This window comes from Lutra lutra, chromosome 7 (genome assembly GCF_902655055.1).
Source record: "Lutra lutra chromosome 7, mLutLut1.2, whole genome shotgun sequence".
NCBI lineage: Eukaryota > Metazoa > Chordata > Mammalia > Carnivora > Mustelidae > Lutra > Lutra lutra.
The window spans coordinates 18,796,590-18,819,063 of NC_062284.1; the positions used below are offsets into that span (position 1 = coordinate 18,796,590).

At 54.3% G+C, this 22,474-nt stretch overlaps 1 protein-coding gene across 2 annotated transcripts in view; it reads left to right on the forward strand.

The window, feature by feature from the left end:
• The window catches only part of LRRK1 (leucine rich repeat kinase 1), a 120,993-nt gene extending 99,429 nt beyond the window's left edge, over positions 1-21,564 (forward strand). For both annotated transcript variants that reach the window (XM_047736287.1, XM_047736288.1), the window contains exons 24-34: positions 1,054-1,303; positions 2,504-2,670; positions 4,583-4,780; positions 6,009-6,286; positions 8,174-8,368; positions 8,905-9,056; positions 13,197-13,314; positions 14,387-14,503; positions 17,009-17,859; positions 18,213-18,314; positions 20,181-21,564. In XM_047736287.1, the coding sequence (XP_047592243.1) occupies positions 1,054-1,303; positions 2,504-2,670; positions 4,583-4,780; positions 6,009-6,286; positions 8,174-8,368; positions 8,905-9,056; positions 13,197-13,314; positions 14,387-14,503; positions 17,009-17,859; positions 18,213-18,314; positions 20,181-20,358 (2,606 nt within the window). In that variant the 3' untranslated portion in view covers positions 20,359-21,564. The remainder of the gene's footprint in view (positions 1-1,053; positions 1,304-2,503; positions 2,671-4,582; positions 4,781-6,008; positions 6,287-8,173; positions 8,369-8,904; positions 9,057-13,196; positions 13,315-14,386; positions 14,504-17,008; positions 17,860-18,212; positions 18,315-20,180) is intronic.
• Positions 21,565-22,474: the final 910 nt, after the last annotated feature.

Here is a 22,474-nt window from a genome sequence, read left to right on the forward strand (position 1 = left end):
GACTGGGGTCATGATCTCGGGGTCCTGGGATCGAGCCCCATGTCAGGCTCCGTGCTCAGCGGGGAGTCTGCCTGCGATCTCTCTCCCCTTCCCCCCTTCTCTCTCACTCTCTAAAATATATAAGTAAGTCTTTTTAAAAAATGAAAGAAAGGGGCCCAAGAGAAGGCATTTGGTGTGTGACTTGTGACAGTTTGGGTGTCCTTGGTCATCCAAGGAAGCCTCTAGACCCATATGAGCCTCACTGGGCTTTGGGGATGCCCCGCCAACCAGTGACCCCCCCCCCTCCCACAGCTGGTCCCCGGGGGAGATTTAACAGCTGGGGTGGGGGAGGGGCATTCCATTATCACCTGTGACAGGGCTGCTCAGGAGACAGCACCACGAGCCAGCAGGCAGGATGTGTTACAACCAGGCCTGCAGATATAAGATGCTCCCAGAAAGTTCTAGAAGTCCCCCCTCCTACCCTGCGCAAGGCAGGCCATCAGTTCTCCCTGAGACGCCTTGGAGGCTACTTCTTTGCACCTCCTTTCAGAGGCGTGCGGAAAAGCTGTGTGTCTCCTGCCCCAGGGACCCCAGGTAAAATGACGGGGTTCTGTCTGTTATAATTTGTACTCATTTCTCCCCTGCATTGCCCTTCTAGGAGGGATCATAGTAATTGCAAGCCTTATGTTTCTAATTTTAAGAATGGCTCCTTATTGGTTGTGGTTCAGTTGCCGGAGCATGGCATAGCTCAGACACAGCCCGCGGCATCCTGTCGGGGCCCAGCTGTGCAGGAGGGATCCCCAACCTCTCAGCCCCTCCCTAGCCAGCCTGCTGAGGGTCTAGACCACCCACTGTCTTGTCCAGTGCATCCCTGACCTTTCCCGATGCTGAGCTTTCAGGATCTCGCTCTCCAAGAAAGAACCCAAGGACACAGTCATGGTTCAGCCACTCCCTAGGTCCAGGCAGGGGCACCCAGATCCCCTCCTATGAAAAGCCCACCCAACCTGGACACTGCTTGGGGACCCACCTGTGGCCGCCTTCATGTAAACTGTCTCCTGCTCTGTCTGCACTTAGCCCTGACAGCCACAGAGAGTGATGGGACCCCGCTCATGGAACAGTATGTCCCCTGCCCGGTGTGCGAGACCTCCTGGGCCCAGCACACGGACCCGAGTGAGAAGGCGGAGGGCGTGCAGTACTTTGACATGGAAGACTGCGTGCTCACGGCCATTGAGCAGGACTTCATCTCCTGCCCCAGACACCCCGACCTGCCCGTGCCTCTCCAGGAGCTGGTCCCCGAGCTGTTCATGACCGACTTCCCGGCCAGGTAGGGCCACAGCGCTGCTCCCCTGATCCCTACTCTCCTGCCAGCTTTAGGAATAGAAGGAAAATTCTCCTTGGCCTTCGAGAAGGGGGCGCTCCCAGACCTACAGCCTCGCTTTCCTTTGTTGGCAAATGCAGACTCCTACCGGCTGTCCCGAGGCTGGGCGTTTGGGTCCCCTACCTCTCTGTTCCTGCAGTTAAGTCAGCCTATAACCTCAGATAATTACTTCAGAGAGAAGGCTGGAGAAATAGAGAAGGCTTTTTGGTCCCACCCAACAGGAAAGGGTCACAAAATCCAAGTGCTGGGTCAGAGAGTGGCTGTTCTGTAGTCGTGGAAACCGGAAGCTATGACTAGGTCTCCCTGGAGATAATTTGACATTGGCGGTGACCCACTATTTTGCAATTATGAAGTCCCGTTGTTGCCTTAGTCAAAAGATGGCTATACCTGGCTTCTTTAAAGAAAAGTAAACTTTTGGGTGGTGGGGGTAAGAATATTTATATTCTCATTTTTCCAAATTGCCCCTATCCCGGAGAATCCATGTGCAGCAGTCTGAGATAGTGCAGGATATGGGTCAGTGTATCGAATTAAGAAATTGCTTCCTACATTGGATGATGTCACCCCATAACCCTTTCCAGGTGCCCCAGTTACCTCGCTGGTCGAAATGATAATTCTGCAAAACGAGCTCCCTTTATTCCTAACGTGAGGATTATCTTTTCTCGGAGACCATATCCAGAGTCATATAGAAGCATGGACCAGGTTTTCGGGGGGCGCCCAATGGGGCAGCCCCAAATGTTAGGATTTTCATTTATTTGCTGAACCTTGTTGGGTTTTTTGCCCACACTGAATCTGGGCTGGGGCGTCTACTGTATGAGATTCTTTCCATGTGGGCCACTCTGCAAGACATCCCCTGTGCTATCCACCTGTGCCACCAACACGCTACGAGGCAGTTTCCATTACAAGCCCACTTTATGCAGGAGAACTACGCTTGCTGAGGCTACGTAACCTGCCCGCGGCCATGGCTTATCCTGGCTCTGACCCCATGGGTGGCTTTGAACTATGACTCCCTGCTGTGGGAGAAATGACCAAGGCTGTCCTCGCATCCACCTATCCCAGGGCTGCCCCCGCCTCAGTAGGCCCCTCTGGAGGGCGGTAAGGGACCAGCTGGGGAGATGCGGTCTGACCCGTGTGCTGTGCTTCCGGCAGACTCTTCCTGGAGAACAGCAAGCTGGAGCACAGCGAGGACGACAGCAGTGTCCTGGGCCAGGGCGGGAGCGGCACTGTCATCTACCGGGCCCGGTACCAAGGCCAGCCTGTGGCGGTGAAACGGTTCCAGATCAAGAAATTCAAGAACTTGGCCAATGCCCCAGCGGGTAAACAGGGCCCCGTGTCGTTTCTTTCGAGACCCGTGCTCCCTTGGTCCAAACTTGCGACCACCTTGGGAAGACTGGAGGAGGAGGGTGGACGAGGCCGGCGGAGGTCCCTGGGCAGCCGACCTGCCTTGTTCCTGGCAGGATGTGGGACAGGCTTAAAGGTTGGGCTGAGCCACGCTTGGAAATTGGGAGATTATTTTCTCGTCTAGAGGCAAGACCCCAAGAGCATGAGCCATCCTTGCAGTTTCCATCGGCTCCGCAGCCAGCACAAGCCTGGCACGTGATGAGTACACACTCAGACGTCAGGTGGACCCTCATCCCGCAGGACCCCTCTCAGCCATGTCCACTAAAGGAGGGAAGGTGGGAGGCCAGGTCCGGGTGAATGGATGGGGAAGCCAGCGTGGGACGGCTTCTCCGCCACCCACAGGAAGGAGGAAACCATCTCTTGCTTTGGCACATCCAGGCCCAGACTCTGTGTGCAGCTCAGAGATGTCCTCTACCTAGAGCAACCCATCACCACTCTACACCCGGCTGGCACGGGTACTGGGTGAGCCCCTCACTCCCAGCCAGCGGGATATCATGTGTCTCACCCCCCCTCCTGCCCCGGCTCAGCGTGTTCATCCTTACAATCATTCAGGTCATTTACACGCTTGGTAGAAAAATCAGAATCAGAGCAATATAAAAAAAAGAGAGAGAGAAAGATCAGAAAGGAAGAGACCAATTGTTACCATAGGAAGAGAATGACTTCCTGCACAGAAAAATCCCAGAGAGTCTGCTGACAAGTGTGAGAGCCAGTAAAAGTTTCCCAGAGTTGCCAGACGTGAGCTCAACCTCAGAATTCTGCAGCGTTCTCACAGACGACGAAGGCAGCAATAAAGCGTCGAGTGTGGAGGGATAACTACTGTATATCGTTCAGTTCTCATTTAAATCCTAGTGAGGATGTGCGTGCCTGTGTGTATGTGAGAGAGAGAAGGAGGCCTCACTCACTGAGTCTAAATGCCTATAAAATGGCAAAATCCCCAGAACAGCTGAGAGTCCTAGAGAGGGAGACGAAGGAAATAGACCTGCCCAGCAGGATCCCTGATTTTGAGATTGAACGTAGGGGAGGTACAGATGGGGACGCAGGAGGACAAGCAAGGCCTGGTTGAGCCCACTTGGTGACCTCAGGGCCAGCCACAGACCAGTGGGTGGCATCTTGCCCACCCCTCATTTGGCAGGAGAGGCCCTTTGTGGGGAAGAAGGGGACCCCTTGGGCAGCCACCTTCCAGGGGTTACAGCACAGGCTGGAAATTGGCCACTCCTGCTGATAGATGTTGCTCCTCTGGCCTGAGATGACGTGTCACAGGCCTACGGTGGCCCCGGGTCTCTCTCTGGCTGAGGAGAGAAAGCTGGCTCTTTCTTGCCTTTGGAGGTCCAGGCTACCAGCGGGGAGTCAGGTGGGCCCGCCCTCAGCATCCCTGTGGGCGAGCAGCCGGGGCCCGGTTACCTGCCCGTCCTGGGGCTCGAGCCAGGCTCCGGGTGACATTCAGGGAAGCAGAACCAGAATAAGCCGCTGCTGTGACCCTCCGGGGGCCAGCAGGGAGGTGGGTGAGGGCTCCGAGAGTGACAGGATGGCAGGGACACACGCAGGAGCGGGGGCAGGAACCTCCCACTGTGTTGGGATGAGTTTAGCACCTGAGGAGGAAGGCGCCCCGTACCAGCCTGAATGCCTCAGGAACACCACCGTCTGGGGCTGAATTTTGGGGGACAGTTTCGCACCCCTGATGTGTCAGTGCCTTAAAATGTGAGTGCTGCCCCCTCAGCCCCTCCGGTCCCCGGTCCCCGCGGGGCAGCTCTGAGTGTGGCAGGACCCCCCTGAGTGTCCCTAGAGGGGCTCCCCGGACAGCCCTGACGGCCGCGCCCTCCCTCGCAGACACCATGCTGCGGCACCTGCGGGCCACCGACGCCATGAAGAACTTCTCGGAGTTCCGGCAGGAGGCCAGCATGCTGCACGCCCTGCAGCACCCCTGCATCGTGTCGCTCATCGGCATCAGCATCCACCCGCTCTGCTTCGCCCTGGAGCTCGCCCCGCTTGGCAGCCTCAACACCGTGCTGTCGGAGAACGCCAAAGGTACCAGTCGTGCTCCGGAACATTCCCGGGGCATTGCCTGGGGCCCGGCCAGATAACAGCCCAAACACCACCCCCCACCCCCGTGGGAGGCTGGCAGCCCAGACCCCAGAGAAGCTGGATCCCCGGGGGTTCCCTCCTCCTGCCTGGCCTGGCTGTCAGGGGCAGAGCACCAACTCCCTGTGGGTCAAGAAAGGCACTTCCCCGGGTCTATACCCTGAGTGGTGGTGGTGGTGGTGAGGCTACAGAAGCTTATGGTTTAGAGTTGGAAGGAACCACCTTCCAAGTCCTGGTTCTCTGCTGTAATCCTGTAAGTGCCTCGTGTGCTGGCCTGTAAAAGGAGGGTGATAATAGTCCCACTAAGGAGGGGGGCAGTTGAGGGTCTCAAACAAGGCAGCCCAGGGCAGCCTGAGCAGCAGCCTGGTGCCCACACGCCCACCAGCCACGTAAAGCTCTCCTTTCTCCAGAACGCACAACGCATATCCATCATCGCTCAAAACCAACAAAAAACAAACAAACAAAAAACTGAGGTCAATTTTTTTTTATTATTTTTTAATGAATTTTTACAATAATTTTCCTCAGGACATGAATAGGGAACTAAATTCCAAAGAGCGGACAGAAGGAGAGAGGTTGTGGTCTCATGACTCAGGCAGAAGAAACACAGTTAAACTCAAATCATGTCTCCCTCAGTGGAGGAGAACTTTTTTTTTTTTTTAAAGATTTTATTTATTTATTTGACAGAGAGAAATCACAAGTAAGCAGAGAGGCAGGCAGAGAGAGGAGGAAGCAGGCTCCCTGCTGAGCAGAAAGCCCGATGTGGGGCTCGAACCCAGGACCTGGGATCATGACCTGAGCCGAAGGCAGCGGCTTAACCCACTGAGCCACCCAGGCGCCCAGGAGAACTTTTTTTAAATGAAACTCTTACTCCCGCAGTCTACCCCTTGACCGTAGCACGAGCTTGGCCTGCGATAAACTCTAGGAATTTTGAATCCTTGCCCTTTTCATTAAAAACACCAACAATTCCAGGCATGAAGTAGCATGTATGGCGCTGTAGAAATGAGCATCTCTCTCCTAAATACCGTTTTATTTCAGAAGGTCCCTCTCTGTCTCCGTGGGCCTCCAGCATGGAGAATGAGAAGTGTCCATAGGATACAAAGTATCTGGGGAGAGAGAAGGTGAGGAAAGACTGTTGTCATAATGGTAGTTTGGTATTTTTTTTTTCTTTGCAAAGATTCTTCCTTTATGCCCCTGGGACACATGCTCACCCAGAAAATAGCCTACCAGATCGCATCCGGCCTAGCCTACCTGCACAAGAAAAATATCATCTTCTGTGACCTGAAGTCGGACAACATTCTGGTCTGGTCTCTGGACGTCAAGGACCACATCAACATCAAGCTGTCAGACTACGGGATCTCACGACAGTCATTTCACGAGGGTGCCCTCGGCGTGGAGGGCACCCCCGGCTACCAGGCCCCAGAGATCAGGCCTCGCATCGTGTATGACGAGAAGGTACCCACACCCCGGCCCACTGCCGGCCCCCCGGCCTCTGGGAGGCCAGCCAGGCAGACCTCATGCAGCCTCTGAGCTCTGTTTCCCCAGGCACAGTCCTCTCCCTCTCCCGTGCTTCACCAGGGGGCTCTGGCTTGGACCAGAAATGCACAGGGGTCTGTGCCCACTAGGAAAGTCAAGGTTAACTTCTCCTTAGTTTTAGGAACAGTGAAGTCTCTCACCTCTGAAGTCTCTAACCTTGACTCAGAGACATAGTCAAGGTGAGTCCAGGACAGAAACGGGTCTGGATTTGGCTCCCCGCTCTGCCATTTAGACATATACAGTGGGGACAGTGGACCAGCCTCGTGGGGGCTCATATGGAGCAGAAGAAGGACGGCAAAGGCTCCTGGCCCATAGGTGCTGTCCCCAAGGTGTTTCCCAAGGTCAGTGCTGAGGCAGCATCGCCAAAGCCAGGAGAAGAGAGTGAATTCTAACAGGACAAGCATGGCCTCCCCGAGCTGCTGCCTGGCCCGCCTCAGCCAAGATGTTAGCTGAAGGTTTACTTTCTTCCCTGAAAGCCACTTGGTAGCGGCAGGCACAGAGACAACTTAGACCCATGTTCTAGCTAGTACCAGCCCTGGTTCATCAGTCCCCTAGCACTGAAACTCCCCTGGTCTACAGTTTTTCATTATTTGGTGATTTACAGATGAGTCATTGCCTGATTGCTTCAGGAATGACCTAAACAGGCCTGTAGTCCCCATGCTGTATGTTACATCCCCATGATATTTTATAAGTGGCCACCTTCAGATAAAAAAAAGGAGAAAAGAATGACCTTAGTGGGGCACCTGCGGGGCTAAGTCAATTAACTGTCCAACTCTTGGTTTCGGCTCAGGTCACGATCTCAGGGTCATGAGATTGAGCCCCACTGAGCTTGGGATCTCTTTCTTCCTCTCCCTCTGCCCATCCTCCATCCCTCTAAAAAAAGGAATGACCTTAGCATGTGTGGGTTAACTCATCACCTGTGGCTATTAACCAAAATAGAAAAGGCAAATCACAGTGATAAAAATAAGAGCTTCTTAAGTGGCAGGTGACACAGACCAGGCACCTTGAAACTAAGATTATAACAGGAACCTTCACATCGAAAACTCTCAGGTCCACCTCAGCCATCCTCCTGCTAAAATGTTATCTACCTCTCGGCCCTCATGGAGGCCTAAACTAACTTCTCCTTTTGGGGCCCTTTGAGGACATTAAACTTAGAGGAGTCAACATTTCGTGATTTAGGAGATATTCCCCCTTTATGATTTGCATACACTGCCCTTCTGGTGCCAAGCACATTTAGCTGAGGGTCCGTGTTCTCTTGCCTTTTCTTGATTCTCAAGGATGAGGAGTGTAGCATCCTTGGAGCCCTTAACCTGATGGCTAGCATGGTCCCCGTGTGTATTTATTGGATGGATGGATGAGTGGATGGGTGGATGGTTGGATGGAAGGAAGTATGGGAGGATGGATAGGTATGTGGACAGCAGAACAGACCACCAGATGGATGAATGGGTAGACAGGAATATAGATAGATAAATACACAGAAGGATAAGCCGTCAAGTGGATGGATGGATGGATGGATGGATGGATGGATGGATGGATGGATGGTTGGATAATGGATGAAAAGAAGAAAAGGAAGGAAGGAGGGAAGGATTGGAAGATGGCTAAAGGGACAGAATGATGGTCAAATGGTTGGTTGGAGGTTTGGACAGGTGGGGAGTGAGGGATGCATTGATGGATGGATCGATGACTGTGTCCCTTTGGGCAGGATCCCTGGTCCGATTGGTCTTCTGCTCCCTCCGTCTCAGGGCTAGCTTATGAAAACTGCTGGGCCCGGGCTGGGGACCTGACTTGGCTTGCCTCTTTGCCCAGGTAGACATGTTCTCCTATGGAATGGTGCTCTACGAGTTGCTGTCGGGACAACGGCCAGCACTGGGCCACCACCAGCTTCAGATTGCCAAGAAGCTGTCCAAGGGCATCCGCCCTGTCCTGGGGCAGCCAGAGGAAGTCCAGTTCCATCGGCTCCAGGCACTCATGATGGAGTGCTGGGACACGAAGCCCGAGAAGGTACCCGATGGCCTGGGGTCTGGGGGCCTGGCCGCTCGTGCCCCTGTGGTAGTGGAGGCTCTGGATGTCCAGAGCCCACATGTATGTCTACTTGCCCATCCTTTGCTAAGGGTCTAGAACAAATGGGGCAACCCTTCTCTGCAGGAGTCATAATATTTTAAAGCTTAGCTGTTTGGGGTAAGAGGCCAGGGGTTTCAAGGTTAAATAAAATGCATTTATCAAATTAGACAGTATGGATTTAATGTATTGGGAGTAAAATAAGGTCTGAGGAAAATTCTCCACAAGATAGCATGTCTGTGGGCATGGGGGTTGGAATATCAAGTTTAAGCTGATGGGACTGCCTAAGTTCAAGTTCCCATGGAGAGTGAGGACCCAGGCCACCAGACACTGGCATCTGGAGTTGTCTTGGCTTCTTCTTCTGAGCAGTTTCTAGTCGTTCCTCCCTTGTTCAAGACCATCGGTTTCATGGGCAGGGTAGGCGTCCATCTGGCCACAAGAGACCCTTGCTCACGGTTCCGGTGGCCTCTCTCCCTCAGCGACCGCTGGCCCTGTCGGTGGTGAGCCAGATGAAGGACCCAACTTTTGCCACGTTCATGTACCAGCTACCCTGTGGGAAGCAGACGTCCTTCTTCTCCTCCCAAGGCCAGGAGTACATGGTGGTGTTCTGGGATGGGAAAGAGGAGTACAGGTAATGTCCCGAGGCTGGCCGCACCCTGCTAGTATCGGAGGGGGGGACTGTGGAATTGGGGAGCAGTCAGGGATGACCATGCTGAGAGGAGTCTAGTGGACAGTGGGTTGAAAGCCTGGCAGAGTTCACTCCAGAGAGAAAACTGAGTCCCGACAAATAGAAAGGCATGTAGGCGTTTGCGGTTGAGAGGGGCAAAGAGAAGGGGTGCGTGGGGTCAACAGAGGCCTTTGCTCTTGTACTTATTTTTTCCTTCTTCATTCCCATCCCCTATTTCACCCACCCTCATCCCCCTCCCCTCTGGCAACCAACAGTTTGTTCTCTGCGTTTAGGAGTCTGTTTCTGTTTTATTTTTTCTTTTGTTTTTTAGATTCCACATGTAATTGAAATCATATGGTGTTTGTCTTTCTCTGACTTATTTCACTTAGCATAATGCCTCCAGGTCCAGCCGTGTTGTTGCAAAGGTCAAGATGTCATTCTTTTTAATGGCTGAGTAATATTCCGTGTGTGTGTGTGTGTGTGTGTGTGTGTGTGTGTGTGTGTGTGCCACATCTTTATCCATGCGTCTGTGGATGGACACTTAGGTTGCTTCCATATTTGGCTACTGTAAAAAATGTTGCAGTGAACAGAGATGCACATATCTTTTCTTTTTTGTTGTTTTAAATTTATTTGAGGGAGTGCACAAGCACAAACAGGGCCATGGGGGTGGCAGAGGAAAAGGGAGAGGGAGAAGCAGACTTCCCACTAAGCAGAGAACCCAATGCGGGGCTCGATCCCAGAACCCTGGGATCATGACCTGAGCCACAGGCAGCCACTTAACTGAGCCACCCAGACACCCTGCAAAGCACATATCTTTTCAAATTAGTGTTTTCGGGGCGCCTGGGTGGCTCAGTGGGTTAAGCCGCTGCCTTCAGCTCAGGTCATGATCTCAGGGTCCTGGGATCGAGCCCCCCATCGGGCTCTCTGCTCAGTGGGGAGCCTGCTTCCCCCTCCCTCTCTGCCTGCCTCTCTGCCTGCTTGTGATCTCTGTCTGTCAAATAAATAAATAAAATCTTAAAAAAAAAAAAAAGAACAAATTAGTGTTTTCATTTTCTTCAGGTAAATACCCAGAAGTGGAGTTATTGGATCTTATGCTATTCTATTTTTAATATTTTGAGGAACCTCCATACTGTTTTTCCAGTTCATACCCCCACCAACAGTGCACAAGGGTTCCCTTTCCTCTGCCTAAATCTTATGCCCTTGCATAAGCAATTTGTGGGCCTTCCCTTCTAGTCGCATCTTTTTCTCAGTGAGGTGACAGGAAGGACGAAGCATCGGGATAGGTTTTGAATATTCGAGAAGACCACAACATGTGACATGAGCATGGGCACATGAGACCAGGGTGGTGACAGGGCAGCCCTGAGGCCCTCTGGGGGATGGAGGTCATGTGTTGGAAATAAGGCTCATGCACAGGGTTCTGTGCCCCCAGCATGCTTTGCTGCCCCCAGATTGCAAGCTGGGTAACAGTTGGTTTTAAGCAGAGTTGGGTTTTTGGCAGGAGGGAGAGAAGGACATGGGCAGTGCAGGTATTTTCAAAAGGGTCATGATAGAGATGGGTCATAAAACGATGGGGCCATAAAATGGATAAGGAATCATGGAAAGTACCAGAGAGTCCTAGATCTTAGCAGAGTGTAAACAAAACCAAAAACTCTGTGATGTTATGGTAGTGGGTGGAATGTTCTGGAAAGCTCAGGGGTAGAGGTCAGAAAATAGATCCTTGACACTGAGTGGGTGGGAGGGGTGCAAATATTAGCAAAGACGGATGCAACATGCAACTTTGGGAGAGGGTGGCTGGGGTAAACTGAGAATAAGATCACTGGGAAACGAATAGGAGGTCACAGGACCAAGATGCCAGGTATTGGAAACCCACCATCTGGTGTGAGATCCTCCAGTCCTGGTCAGGGTATGAGGTGTTTCCACCCCCTCATGGGACATCTTCAGAGTCACAAGAGCATTTCATGGCCTGAATAATCTAAGCCTCATAGCAAACATAGGCAATAATGCTTAGATAAAGTGGAGCTTGAGACACGAGGAGATAAATGGAAGAACTTTGCCATTTTCCCAAGATCTGTCCAGGTGATGTTTGGGCCACGATGAATGCCGTGGGGACTGAGCACTCTGACATAAGACATGGTCTAAGAAACCATGCCCTAAAGAAATATGTATATTGGTGCATGTGTATATTTATTTATTTTTACTAATATTTATATATGCAAATATATATTTTTTCAGTAATTAAATCACCGGGCATTACACATTGTGATATTCAGCATGCAAAGTATGAAAGATAGATTAAATTTAAAAAAAAAAAACAGTACTTCTGAATTTAAATTTTTGGATTCATGATAGATTTTATCTTTAAGAAAAATAAACTCATGTTTCCTAGCCCTGCCCATTGATAAGGCCTACCAGTAATGACCACCTAGCAATGATGACCTCCGGGACCCAGATGGTGGGTCTAAGCACCCTAGTACTTAGTACTCTAAGTATCATAGGGAACCAGGGCTTATTGGAGGGGTGGCTGACTCCAGGTCTGGGACAGGAAGATGGCCGGAACATCTGACACACCAGAATCAAGGATGCCATCAGGTACTCGTGAGGAGAGATTAAAGGGATTTAGGAGTCAACCCAGAGTGGTTCCTGCTGGCCAAGGATAGGGCAGTTGGCCATTAGTAAGAAGAATTGCTGTGGGATGAGACATGTCAAATTTTTTAATTCATGTGTTTCTAATGCTACTTAATAAAAACAAAAATAAATAAATAAAAACAGACAAACTGTGGTTCCTGGGTAGCTCTAGTCAGTTAAGTGTCCAGTTCTTGATTTCAGCTCAGGTCATGACTTCGTGGTCTTTAGATCAAGCCCCACATCGGGCTTCATGTTCAGCCCAAAGTCTGCCTAAAACTCTCTCTCTTTCCCTCTCCCTGTGCCCTCCCTCTGCTCATGCTCTCTAAATAAATTAAGTCTTAAACAAAAGCCCCTCATTGATGACCATTGGAGGCTCTGACCCATTATTTTGAAAACTAGTATATTCAGAAAGAATCAAGGTTTTATTCTGCCTTTCCTATGTGAACTCTACCCCAGGGTAGCAAAAGAGAGAAAAGGAGGAAGTTTCTCTTTTTAGAATAAATGAGGCTAATACATAAGTAAAGAATGCCGGAAATAGAATGTCAGCCTTTTGCAATCTCTATTGAAATAATGGATATAAGGCAGTGATCATTCATGATTACAGAAGGAGTGAGAACAGGACATTCCCAACAGAAATCCACACCCCCACTGAGGAAATGTTCTTGCCTTAAAAATAGCAGACAGAATCTGATCAAGACTCGAGACTTGGGGGAGAGGGGAGACAGACGACACCCCAGGGATGTGGGGACTGCACAAGACACCCCCAGCATTCTCAGCACATAACCTGCCAGAGAAAAAAGAGAAAGGGGAGGGGAAGCCAGTCTATAGACTGAGAGACATGAATGTGCAAAAGAATGTGTGACTTGGTCAATAACTTCAGTCTCCACTTCAGACAGTGAGGACACTGGATGCCCATGAAGAATAGTGGGGAGACGGAAATGCGAGGGGCAGGTCAGCTCCAGTGAGCAAACAGTAGCCCTCATAAATGACAGCTTATTAGTTCTCAGAGCACTCGTGTTGGGGGACGTGTTTCAAGGACCCCCAGCTTACTCTGAAATGTACCCATCTGTCTTTAGCCTTGACTTTGTCTGCTCTGATATGGAGGGGCTCCTCTGTTCCTGAGTTGTAGCAGGTAGGGCCAGCGGGAGGGGTGAGTGGCTTTGATGGAAATGCGGCCACCTGTGTCCCTTCTTCACACCGGGGGGCAACTTCTCGGACCTTCCAACATCACAGACAGAAGAGAGCCTTTCTTCCCATGGGGAATGCCCTCCCACAGCCTGAACGTTCAAACAAGGGAAGCAGAATCCACCTGCACCCAACGCCGTGAACGGTCCTCGATTCTCTCAGAACGTGGCCAAATTCAGCCCTGGGTTGGAGGGGCTGGAGGAGGCAGCTGACGTCCTCCCCCAAGGCTGCTCAGGCCAAGCCAAGAGAAGGGAGGCCACCGCGTGCTGACCCCACAATTGTCCCCGATTCTAGGAACTACACGGTGGTGAACACGGAGAAGGGCCTTATGGAAGTACAGCGGATGAGCTGTGCAGGAATGAAGCTGAGCTGCCAGCTCAAGGTCCAGAACTCTCTGTGGACGGCCACCGAGGTAAGTGCCCCCACGCAGGGCTCTCATCCAGCTGGGCAACACAGGGCGCAATCCATGCTGTGTTTTTTTTTTGGGGGGGGGGGGGGGCGGGTAGCGATTTAGCAAAGAGGATCACAGGATGCCCAGGTATGTGGGATTACCAGATAACCCCAGCCCGCACGTGTGAGACCCCCCCAGAGCAGTGCCAGCAGCCCTGGGAAGAAGCAGCAGCGCAGCGTGTCCCCAAAGGTAACGACCGGCCTTGTCCCTGCGCGTGACCTGGACTCAGTTGAGAGAAGTCTCAGGGGCGGGATCCCGCGAAAGGAGAACTCCATTAGGCTGGTGAAGTCACCGGGTTTCTTATAGCACTGCAGGGTCTCCCCAGCCAATCCTCCACTCAGCCCTGAAGGCATTTTGCCTTCACATCAAGGAAGTCAGCCGAAGGCCCTGGGAGCTGTCTTCTGAGAAATCCAGAGGGACAGGCCCCAGTGAATGCTCTGACGCTCCAGAGCTGTGTGGGGCGCGGCGAGGGGGCGTGGCGAGGGGGCGTGGCGAGGGGGCGTGGCATTGGTGCCTCCCGCCCCGCCTCTCAGAGGACAGATACATGTGTCTGCCAGAAGGCTCATCAAGTCCCAGTAGTGAAAACTTGGGAACAGACCGAGCTCTGACAGCAGGTTAGGCTGTGCTGTCCCCCCGGCCCCGGCGATGGGCAGTGCGCTCACACAGGCTTCCCTCCACCTGCCATGAGTTGTCACGGGAAACGTGAGGGAACAGCGCAGTCAGGCAGTCCCACTTTGGCCAGGAATGCAGAGACACACACACAGACACTCAGGGGAAACGAAGTCTGGGCCCCAAGTCCCCGTGGTGGTTTTCTCCAGGTAACAGGGTAGGGGCGATTCTATATTTCTTCTTTAAACTCGTGTCATTTTCAAGATCCCTGCAAAGCACAGGAAGATGCAACCAGCCAACCAGAAAGTCCTGGTCAAGGTTGCTTCCTAAGGCACAAAGGGATTCCCAAGGCAGAAGGGACCCTGAGAGAAAATGGCAGGCATGTTCCCACTGGGGTCTTACATTGGCTTGTCTACCTCTATAGGACCAGAAGATCTACATCTATAGCCTCAAGGGCATGTGCCCCTTAAACACACCCCAACGGGCTTTGGACACCCCGGCGGTCGTCACCTGCTTGTTGGCAGTGCCTGTTATTAAAAAGGTAAGGTCGGGCAGGGGGGAGGTGGATGCCCTTCTGTTGGGGTGTCCCCCCTCGGCTTGGGGGTAGGGGTATGAGAAGCGGGAGCAAAGCCAGTTCCACTTGGACCACCGAGCCTGGGGAAAGGTCCCAGTCAGCCTCAGAGAGACAGACCATCATGAGTGCCTTTTCAGGACCTCATGGCACTCGCAGAGCAGAACTCAGGGCTGAGGGGAAAGCTTGCATTCCACCTGCAAATGCCACAGTCCCAGATTCAGGTGAAGCGCTTTTGGGGTACAGATGGTATAAATAGCCGTTGCACGTGTGCCCTTCCCCTTCGGGTAGCAGTGGACATGTGCAGGCAGTCCTGCCCACACCCCTGGGGAGCAGCTAGCTCCATGTGCCTCTGGAGTGCTCACAGTCAGCCCTACACCTTGGGTCCCTCTTTGTCCTTGATCTTCTAGCCCCCACCTCTCTGAAAGGGAGCCCCAGGTGGTCAATCCCCACAGCCTGGGTCTCCGGCACCTCGGCAGGGTGGACAAGCCTCCCCGCCCATCCAGCACCGCACCCTGGGGTGACCCTTCTTGCTAGGAATGCACCTCTGCCACACCACCTTTTATTCAGTTCTCAAGGTCAGGGACCACTGAGCCTGCTCTGAGAAGCTGCCCCAGCCCTTCAGTGGTGCCATCTGGCTTCTCGGGCCTCCGACCCCAGGCACTGCTCTTCTGCCTTCGCCCCCTACCCCGCCGCCCCATCCCCTGCTGGTCCTCCCTGCTCCTCGTCAACGCTCAGGGTGTCATTATCAGTGGTGTTTGGTTAAAACATGTTGGCTGTCATCATCCAATTTCAGTTTTCCCATCTGGAAAACAAGGATAAGAAGAGGTTGAAAAGGGCTCTCTGAGCATAACATCCTCCAAGCTCTGGACCTGTGCACTTGGATAAATGTGAGAGCATTATTATGACTTCTTAACAGTCATGAAATAGATATGCTCTTTGCCCAACTACAGTCTATTTCTTTAAAAAAAATTTTTTTAAAAGTCTGAAATGAACCCTAGAATCATTTACGACCGTGCCCCATGGGCAAGGCTGGGCAGCTCGGGACCCCGTCTGCCCAGAGCCCAGGAGGACATGACACAAAGCGTTATTTAAGGCCACTGCTGGCCAGAGCCCCCGAACCAGGGCACCACCACCCGCACAACCAAGGGGAATAAAGCGGGCTCTGTGCAGAGCCTCCCTGTCAGCATGCCTATGCCTCGGAGGCTGTGCTGCCCGTGGCCACGACGGCAGGCCCCTGCATTCTTGCACGCGCACATTCACACCCAGCCGGACCGTGGGGCTCACCGCCCTGACTGGGGCCCAGAGCTGGGATTCAGATAGAGACGCTGCTCCTATTTGCTTTGGCTGCCTTCTTCCCGAAATTTCTGAGGATGGATTTTGATAAATGTTCTTAGGGCTCATTGACCTTGCTGTTGTGCTCTCGTTACCTTGGACAGCCTGGCCTCCCCAGTTCCCAGGTAGCTCCAGGTCCCAGAAAGGGGACTTTCTGTTGCCCACCCATGCTGGCATGAAGCCTGGGTCCCTGCTCTGTGGTGGCTTCGGCTTTGTTCTCCTGAACTCCTCCCTCCCACCTCAGCCCTTGCCAGGCATCTGGGCTCTGCAGCTGCCCTCTGTTCCCGGCTCTGCAGAGATGCTCCAGGGAGGCCTGGGGTGGGCCCAGCATCCAGCACTGTCCCTGCACCTTTGGCTATAGAAGATGGCACGCTTCACTGTGGGGGCGGAGGGCAACCCCAGGACCCTAGCATGGCCATCTAGGCATTTCAGAATAGGTGTGGGAAGTGGGGGGTATAGGCACAGGGTCCGAGAAGTGCCTCCATGAGAAGGTTGAGCTGGAAGCGATTTCTTCAAGGGTAGGCTCAGCTGCACACATCATCTGCTAGGGCAGAACGCCAGGTGGATTCACAGAGATGGTGGAGACTCAGTCCTTCCACGTGGCAGGCCCATACCGAGGAGGCAGTGGCAGGCACGCCAAGCCTGCTGTCATGGAGCCGCCGTCTGGTGGGGCAGACGGCAGGAGGTCGCAAGCACACCCACATGCTGCCCATGACTGCTGTCACATCGTTAACAAGCAGAGCTCATGGGAAGGAGGGAACCACATCCTGCCTCTGAAGGAGGCCCGTGTGACCCGAGGCAGAAGGCAGTCCCCTCCCGCTCACACTGCCGGAAGCCAGCCTACAGGCAGGCCCCTTGATTCAGGGCACACCCGCCCTTCCCCCATGTGCCAGGGACCACGCTCTTCCCCTGCACGCTCCTCTCCTGCTCCTGGCAGGGAGGGTGGGTGTGGCTCTTCTGGGCCTGAGTTGCACCTGCTCTGGGAGCATGCCCGTAAGCTCCTGCTGGCGGCTCTCTGCCTTTCTGGGAACATCACTCCTCTGAGGGTGCTGGGGTTAGTGCAAAGAGGAGTTTTGTGCCCACTCCGCTTCTCTCCCAGCCTGCGGGAGGCTCATGGGCAGTCCTGTCTTCTCCTCGCAGAATTCCTACCTGGTGCTGGCAGGCCTGGATGACGGGCTTGTGGCAGTGTTTCCTGTGGTGCGGGGTGCCCCGGACAACAGCTGCTCCTACCTGTGCTCACACACGGCCAACAGGTCCAAGTTCAGCATCCCAGATGAAGACACGCGACAGAACCCCTACCCCGTGAAGGCCATGGAGGTGGTCAACAGCGGTTCTGAGGTCTGGTACAGCAACGGGCCAGGCCTGCTGGTCATTGACTGTGCGGCCCTGGAGATCAGCAGGAGGCTGGAGCCCTACTTGGCCCCTTCGGTGGTCACCTCGGTCGTGTGCAGCTCCGAGTGCCGCGGGGAGGAGGTCGTCTGGTGCCTGGACGACAGGGCCAACTCGCTGGTGATGTACCATGCGGCCACCTACCAGCTGTGTGCCCGGTACTTCTGTGGGGACCCCAGCCCGCTCAGAGACATGTTTCCAGTGCGCCCTCTGGGTCCGGAGTCCCCAGGCAGCCACGCAGCCGGCTCCAAAGAGCCCGAGGGGGACTCCATCGCGGACGTGAGCATCATGTACAGCGAGGAGCTAGGCACACAGATCCTGACGCACCAGGACTCACTGACTGACTACTGCTCCATGTCCTCCTACTCCTCATCCTCTCCCCACCGGGCCCCCGCATCCTCCTCCAGCCTGCCCTGCTCCCCGGCCAGCTCTTCCAGCGTGCCTTTCTCCACCGACTGCGAGGACTCCGACCGGCTGCACGAGCCCGCTGCGGGCTCCGACAGGTCTGAGCACGACCTGACGCCCGTGGACGGGGACGCCTTCAGCCAGCACCTGCAGGCCGTGAGGATCCTAGCCGTGAAAGACGTCATCTGGGTCCCCAGGTACGTTTCCCTGCGAGTGGGGCAACTCTCCCATACTGCCCACGGGAGCTTGCCGAGGCCACCATGCTCCCTGTGTTCTGGAGCCTGGAGGGATCTCTTTAGGAAACCTGAGAAGGGCCCCCACAAGTGCTCATCTGCCCCCCGAGGACCGCCAGGCAGAGCCCTGGTCTGCAGCGATTCGGTTTCCCGCTGGGAAAGGCCTCCTGGGCCCGGCCGCGGCGCCCTCGCGGTAACCCAATCCATTCTCAGAGACGGCGCATTTGTTGCCTCGCCTCTGTGCACGCTGGCTCAGTTTCCCCCCGAGAGCACGGCCCTGGACAAAACGCTTCCCCTTCTCGGGTTTGGTTTCGCAGGCGCGGCGGCGATGTCATTGTCATCGGCCTGGAGAAGGACGCGGGGGGCCAGCGGGGCCGCGTCCTCGCCGTCTTAAAAGCCCGGGAGCTGACTCCGCATGGGTAAGCCTGAAGGTGCCTCCTTTAGGCCCCCCAGCTGTGGTGCGGGGAATCAGGACTCCTCTGCCAGCACCCCCTACACACGCAGGGGCTTCTCACCCTTCTGTCCTCCACCAATAAATACCACGGTGGCCAGAAGGCAGAGAAGGAACAAGATGAGGTCCTCCATGCAGCTCCTCGGAGCCTGATCAGCAAATACTAGCTGAACCGGGCATCACGGGTCATGGGTCCACAGATCATGGCTGGCTGTTTCTGGGGTTCCCAGTGCACCTGCGGACTGAGGGTCCTGCCTGGGGTCCATAGGTCCAGGGATGGAGTTCAGCTGCCATTGAAACGAGGAGCTGACTGACTCACTGTTCTTCCCATCAAGTAGGAGGGCTCTTTCTGGGGTCTCCACCTGCCCAGACAGCCCCTAGGGGAGGCACAGACCTGGCACACACCACCCCTCCCTGTGCCCAAGCCCAGGCTCAGCCTTGGCTCCATACCCATCTGTCAGGGGGCCCTACCAGGAGGCAGACCAGACTCCACTGTGAGGGTTGTTCTGGGGCAAGACAGCCTATCCGGATGCAGTGTGCATGGCTATGGGCGTGGGAGGCTGGCACTGGCCAGTATCCCCAGAGTCCCCTGCCAGCTGGCAGTATGCACACCTCACTTTGTCTACTGAGCCCCATCCCGCGAACCTCCTTGATGGAGAAATGTCACGTGGCTTGTTTGCCGCAGAGCAGGGTAATGGTGAAAGAGGAAACATCTGTGGCAGGTCCCTTTCCTTGCCTGAAAGCACAGGGCATCCTCAAGGACCCACCAGATCCACTGACGCCTGGTCTGCCAGTGAGTCCAGAAACAAGATCTGGGATGTGTTCTGTGTGTGTGTGTGTGCGCGCGTACGCGCACGCGCGCACGCTGAGTCGCAGCTGAGTTTGTGGGTGAAGTAGTGACGACATCACAGGTCAGGGGGGTCGAGGGGCTTCTGGGGAAGCAGGCATGTCTGTAGAGCCCAGGCCTGTGGACCTCACCTTGCCCATCATTATGTCCCGAAGTTTTTCACTGGTGGTGTTCTCCTGTGCAGCCCCCAAAGGCAGGTTTACTCTCTGTAGGGAGAAAGCAGCCCAGGCAGCCAGCTGACACTGAGGGGCATAGCCCGATCCCACCAGCCTTTTGCCATGCATCTGAGACATCGATTCTCTCAGCAGATAACTAGTGAATTCCTGCAGCGTGCACGGCCCTGAGGTGGCCAGAGGTCCTGCATGTCATACCGGTTTGCACACTGGCCACAGGGCAAGGCGGTGAGCGCTGGGACATGGGCTGCCCGCTCCGGCTGAGGCCCAGCAGGAAACCTGTGGTGTGTACACAGATCGGCAAAACAATCCACAGCCTCCGAAAACAAATGCGTATAGTTAGGGCATGTTGGCACGGGTTTCTGTCGGTTATACCGCCCTGGATTTCCTAAGCACCGAGAACTTAGCGTGGGAGGAAGAGCTGGGCCTGAGCTGACAGCAAGGAGAACCGAGTCAGTGCTTCAAATCCGTTAGTGTCCGCTGACAAGCAGCAGTCGGAGGTGATGGTGCTTTCTGGACACTTGCGGGTCTCAGTCCAGTGACAGAGGCTCTCTGATCTCTGTGGAGTGAGTCCCTTGCAGATGGTCCCCATGCACACGAAGGGATGCCCTAAGCTCTTCTTTAGTTAGGAAGCCTCCGCCCATGGGCCAGACCCCCGGGGGAAGCAGGTGCAGCAGAGCACAGCCTGCCACCGGGCTAGGATGTCCAGATGCCCCTCCTCAGCCAGGCTCCCAAGAAGTTGCACACTGAGGGTCCTGGCCCCAACCAAGTGGGGACCCCTGTCGATTTTCTCAGACCCTTCCTTTCTCTGTAGGGTGCTTGTGGATGCAGCCGTGGTGGCAAAGGACACAGTCGTGTGTGGCTTCGAGAACGAAAACACGGAGTGGTGCCTCGCTGTCTGGAGGGGCTGGGGCACCAGGGAGTTTGACATTTTCTACCAGTCCTATGAGGAGCTGGGCAGGCTGGAAGCTTGCACGCGGAAGAGGAGGTGATTCCTATGGAATGACAGTCATGGAGACCTGGCTGCCCTGGGCCACCCCTCCACCTGCTGCCTGCTGCCCCCTGAGGACCCAGAAGACCCTGAAACATTTGCTGCTAGAAGTGCTGAGGAGTCACCACCTTGGCCGTGGTCTGGGGGGCTCCCCGGTTCTCCAGGGCAGAGCTAGCTGCTTACCTCCATTCTCCCATTACGGGTTTTACAACCCAAGGGAAGACGGTGGGCCCTGGTTGGGAGCCACTGCCCCTGCTTCCTCCCTGGAAGTCCAGGAGCGTGGGAGGGGGGCCAGGCTCAGGCTTGGGTCACACAAAGCAGGGCTGGGTCTTCCCAGTCCCTCCCCAGGTCTCAGATGGAATTACACTAGACGCTCTCAGCTGGGGAGCAGTTTGGGGCAGGGGTGGGAGGGTGCCGTGACCTCTGCCCCTTCCCCCAGTGGTCTCCAGGCTCTCAGCCCATTTCACAAGTCCCTGGGGCCCTGGGGCCCCACTTGGGCAAGCTGAGATCAGATGTCTCCTGCTCAGGAAAGTCTCTGTGTGAGAAGCCCTCAGAAGGACGTCGGGGAGGAGCACTGCCCAATCTAGGGGATGAATGAGTTCATTTAAGTGACACAGCCAGAAAGCCAAGAGCTCAAGCAGGGCCCAGAGCACCTACTCGGCCCCTACATTCTTCTCCTGCCGACAAAAGGCCGGGGAAACTCAATCAGTGGGACTTAAGAAAGGGCCGTGTGTTTATAGCTTCGTAAAGTAAACTCGGACGCAGCTGGAGCACAAGCCCTGTTTGTTTGCACGTAATAATCTTGTTTATCACTTTAACAAATTAAGTAATAGCTCGGTAGTTAGGCTCTGGTTGTAAAATCACCTCGTTCGGAGCTTCCACCAAATCAGGAGTTGGCTCAGCATTGACGGCACTCATGGACAGCGAAATCCAAGGAGCGAAATGGTTAATGGGGGATTTATGGGTCTGAGAGCCACCGTTTATATAAATTAATGCACACACATGTGCCCACGGATCATGTGGCTCCCAAAAGTAATCATTGGAGGCCACTGGACCTGGAACGGTGGTGTGAATGTGAGCTCATCCTCTGGTTCAAGTTGTAGACGTTTTTCTAAAATTAAGTTATGCAGATCAGACTTAAGATTGGCTGGGATATGTGGGCAAAGGTGGTTCCTTTTATTTGAAAATAAACCGGTTCTCTTGAGAATGATGTCAGCCTCTGTCTGTAGAGCGTGTTGGAAGGACACAGGCCCACTTGTTGCCAGGGTGGAATGGGCAGCACCCCCCTACCAGCGCACAGCTGTCCCCATCCAAGCAGCCCCATGGCAGCCCCCCACACCTCCAGTGCACAGCTGTCCCCATGCAAGCAGCCCCATCGCAGCTTCCCTGAGCAGAGACAGCCGCTGCATCAGCCTCAGCCCACCCACTTCCTTTCGCTGCTGGCCTGGGCATCGAGTCCAATGGGGACTGCAAGTCTATGCCTCCCACCTACGTCACCAACACATCCTGCTCGGCCTTGGTGCTCATCACTCTCCTTCCCTTGCCATCCCGGCACCCCACAGCTGCCCACTGCTCCCCACATGCAAACCGGGTCCCATCCTTCCCCCACCCCCATTCCATGCTCTACCACCTGCAGCCAGACTGCTAGGCCAATGCTCAGGGCCCCCACCATCCAGTCCTAACCCACTTTCTGACCTGGCCTCCTCCCAGCCTGAGGCCCAAAGCTGCCGCAAGGACAGGCTGGGTGTTTAGGCCATGGCCTCCCGGAGCCGGCTTAGGGCACCTCTGCACAAAAGTCAGAAACCCGTGCAGGAAATGGTTTCACTACATAAAAATTAGAAACAAACAGAAAAACTACCACAGAGTCAAAAGACGGTCAACTGGAGAAAAAAATGTTGGTGACAAATGAGAGCCAAATAGCTAATTTATCTTATATGCAAGGAGTTGGTACCTATCGACAAGAAAGAGAAAACACAAAAGGAAAACAGGAAGAGGACAGAAATAGCACTCACCCTCCCCCAACAGTTGGGAAGTAGTCATGAGGACAACAACAAAATGTCCTTTACCCCTCATGTTGGCATTCCTGTGGGGATCCAAGGATGCCATGTTGAAAGATC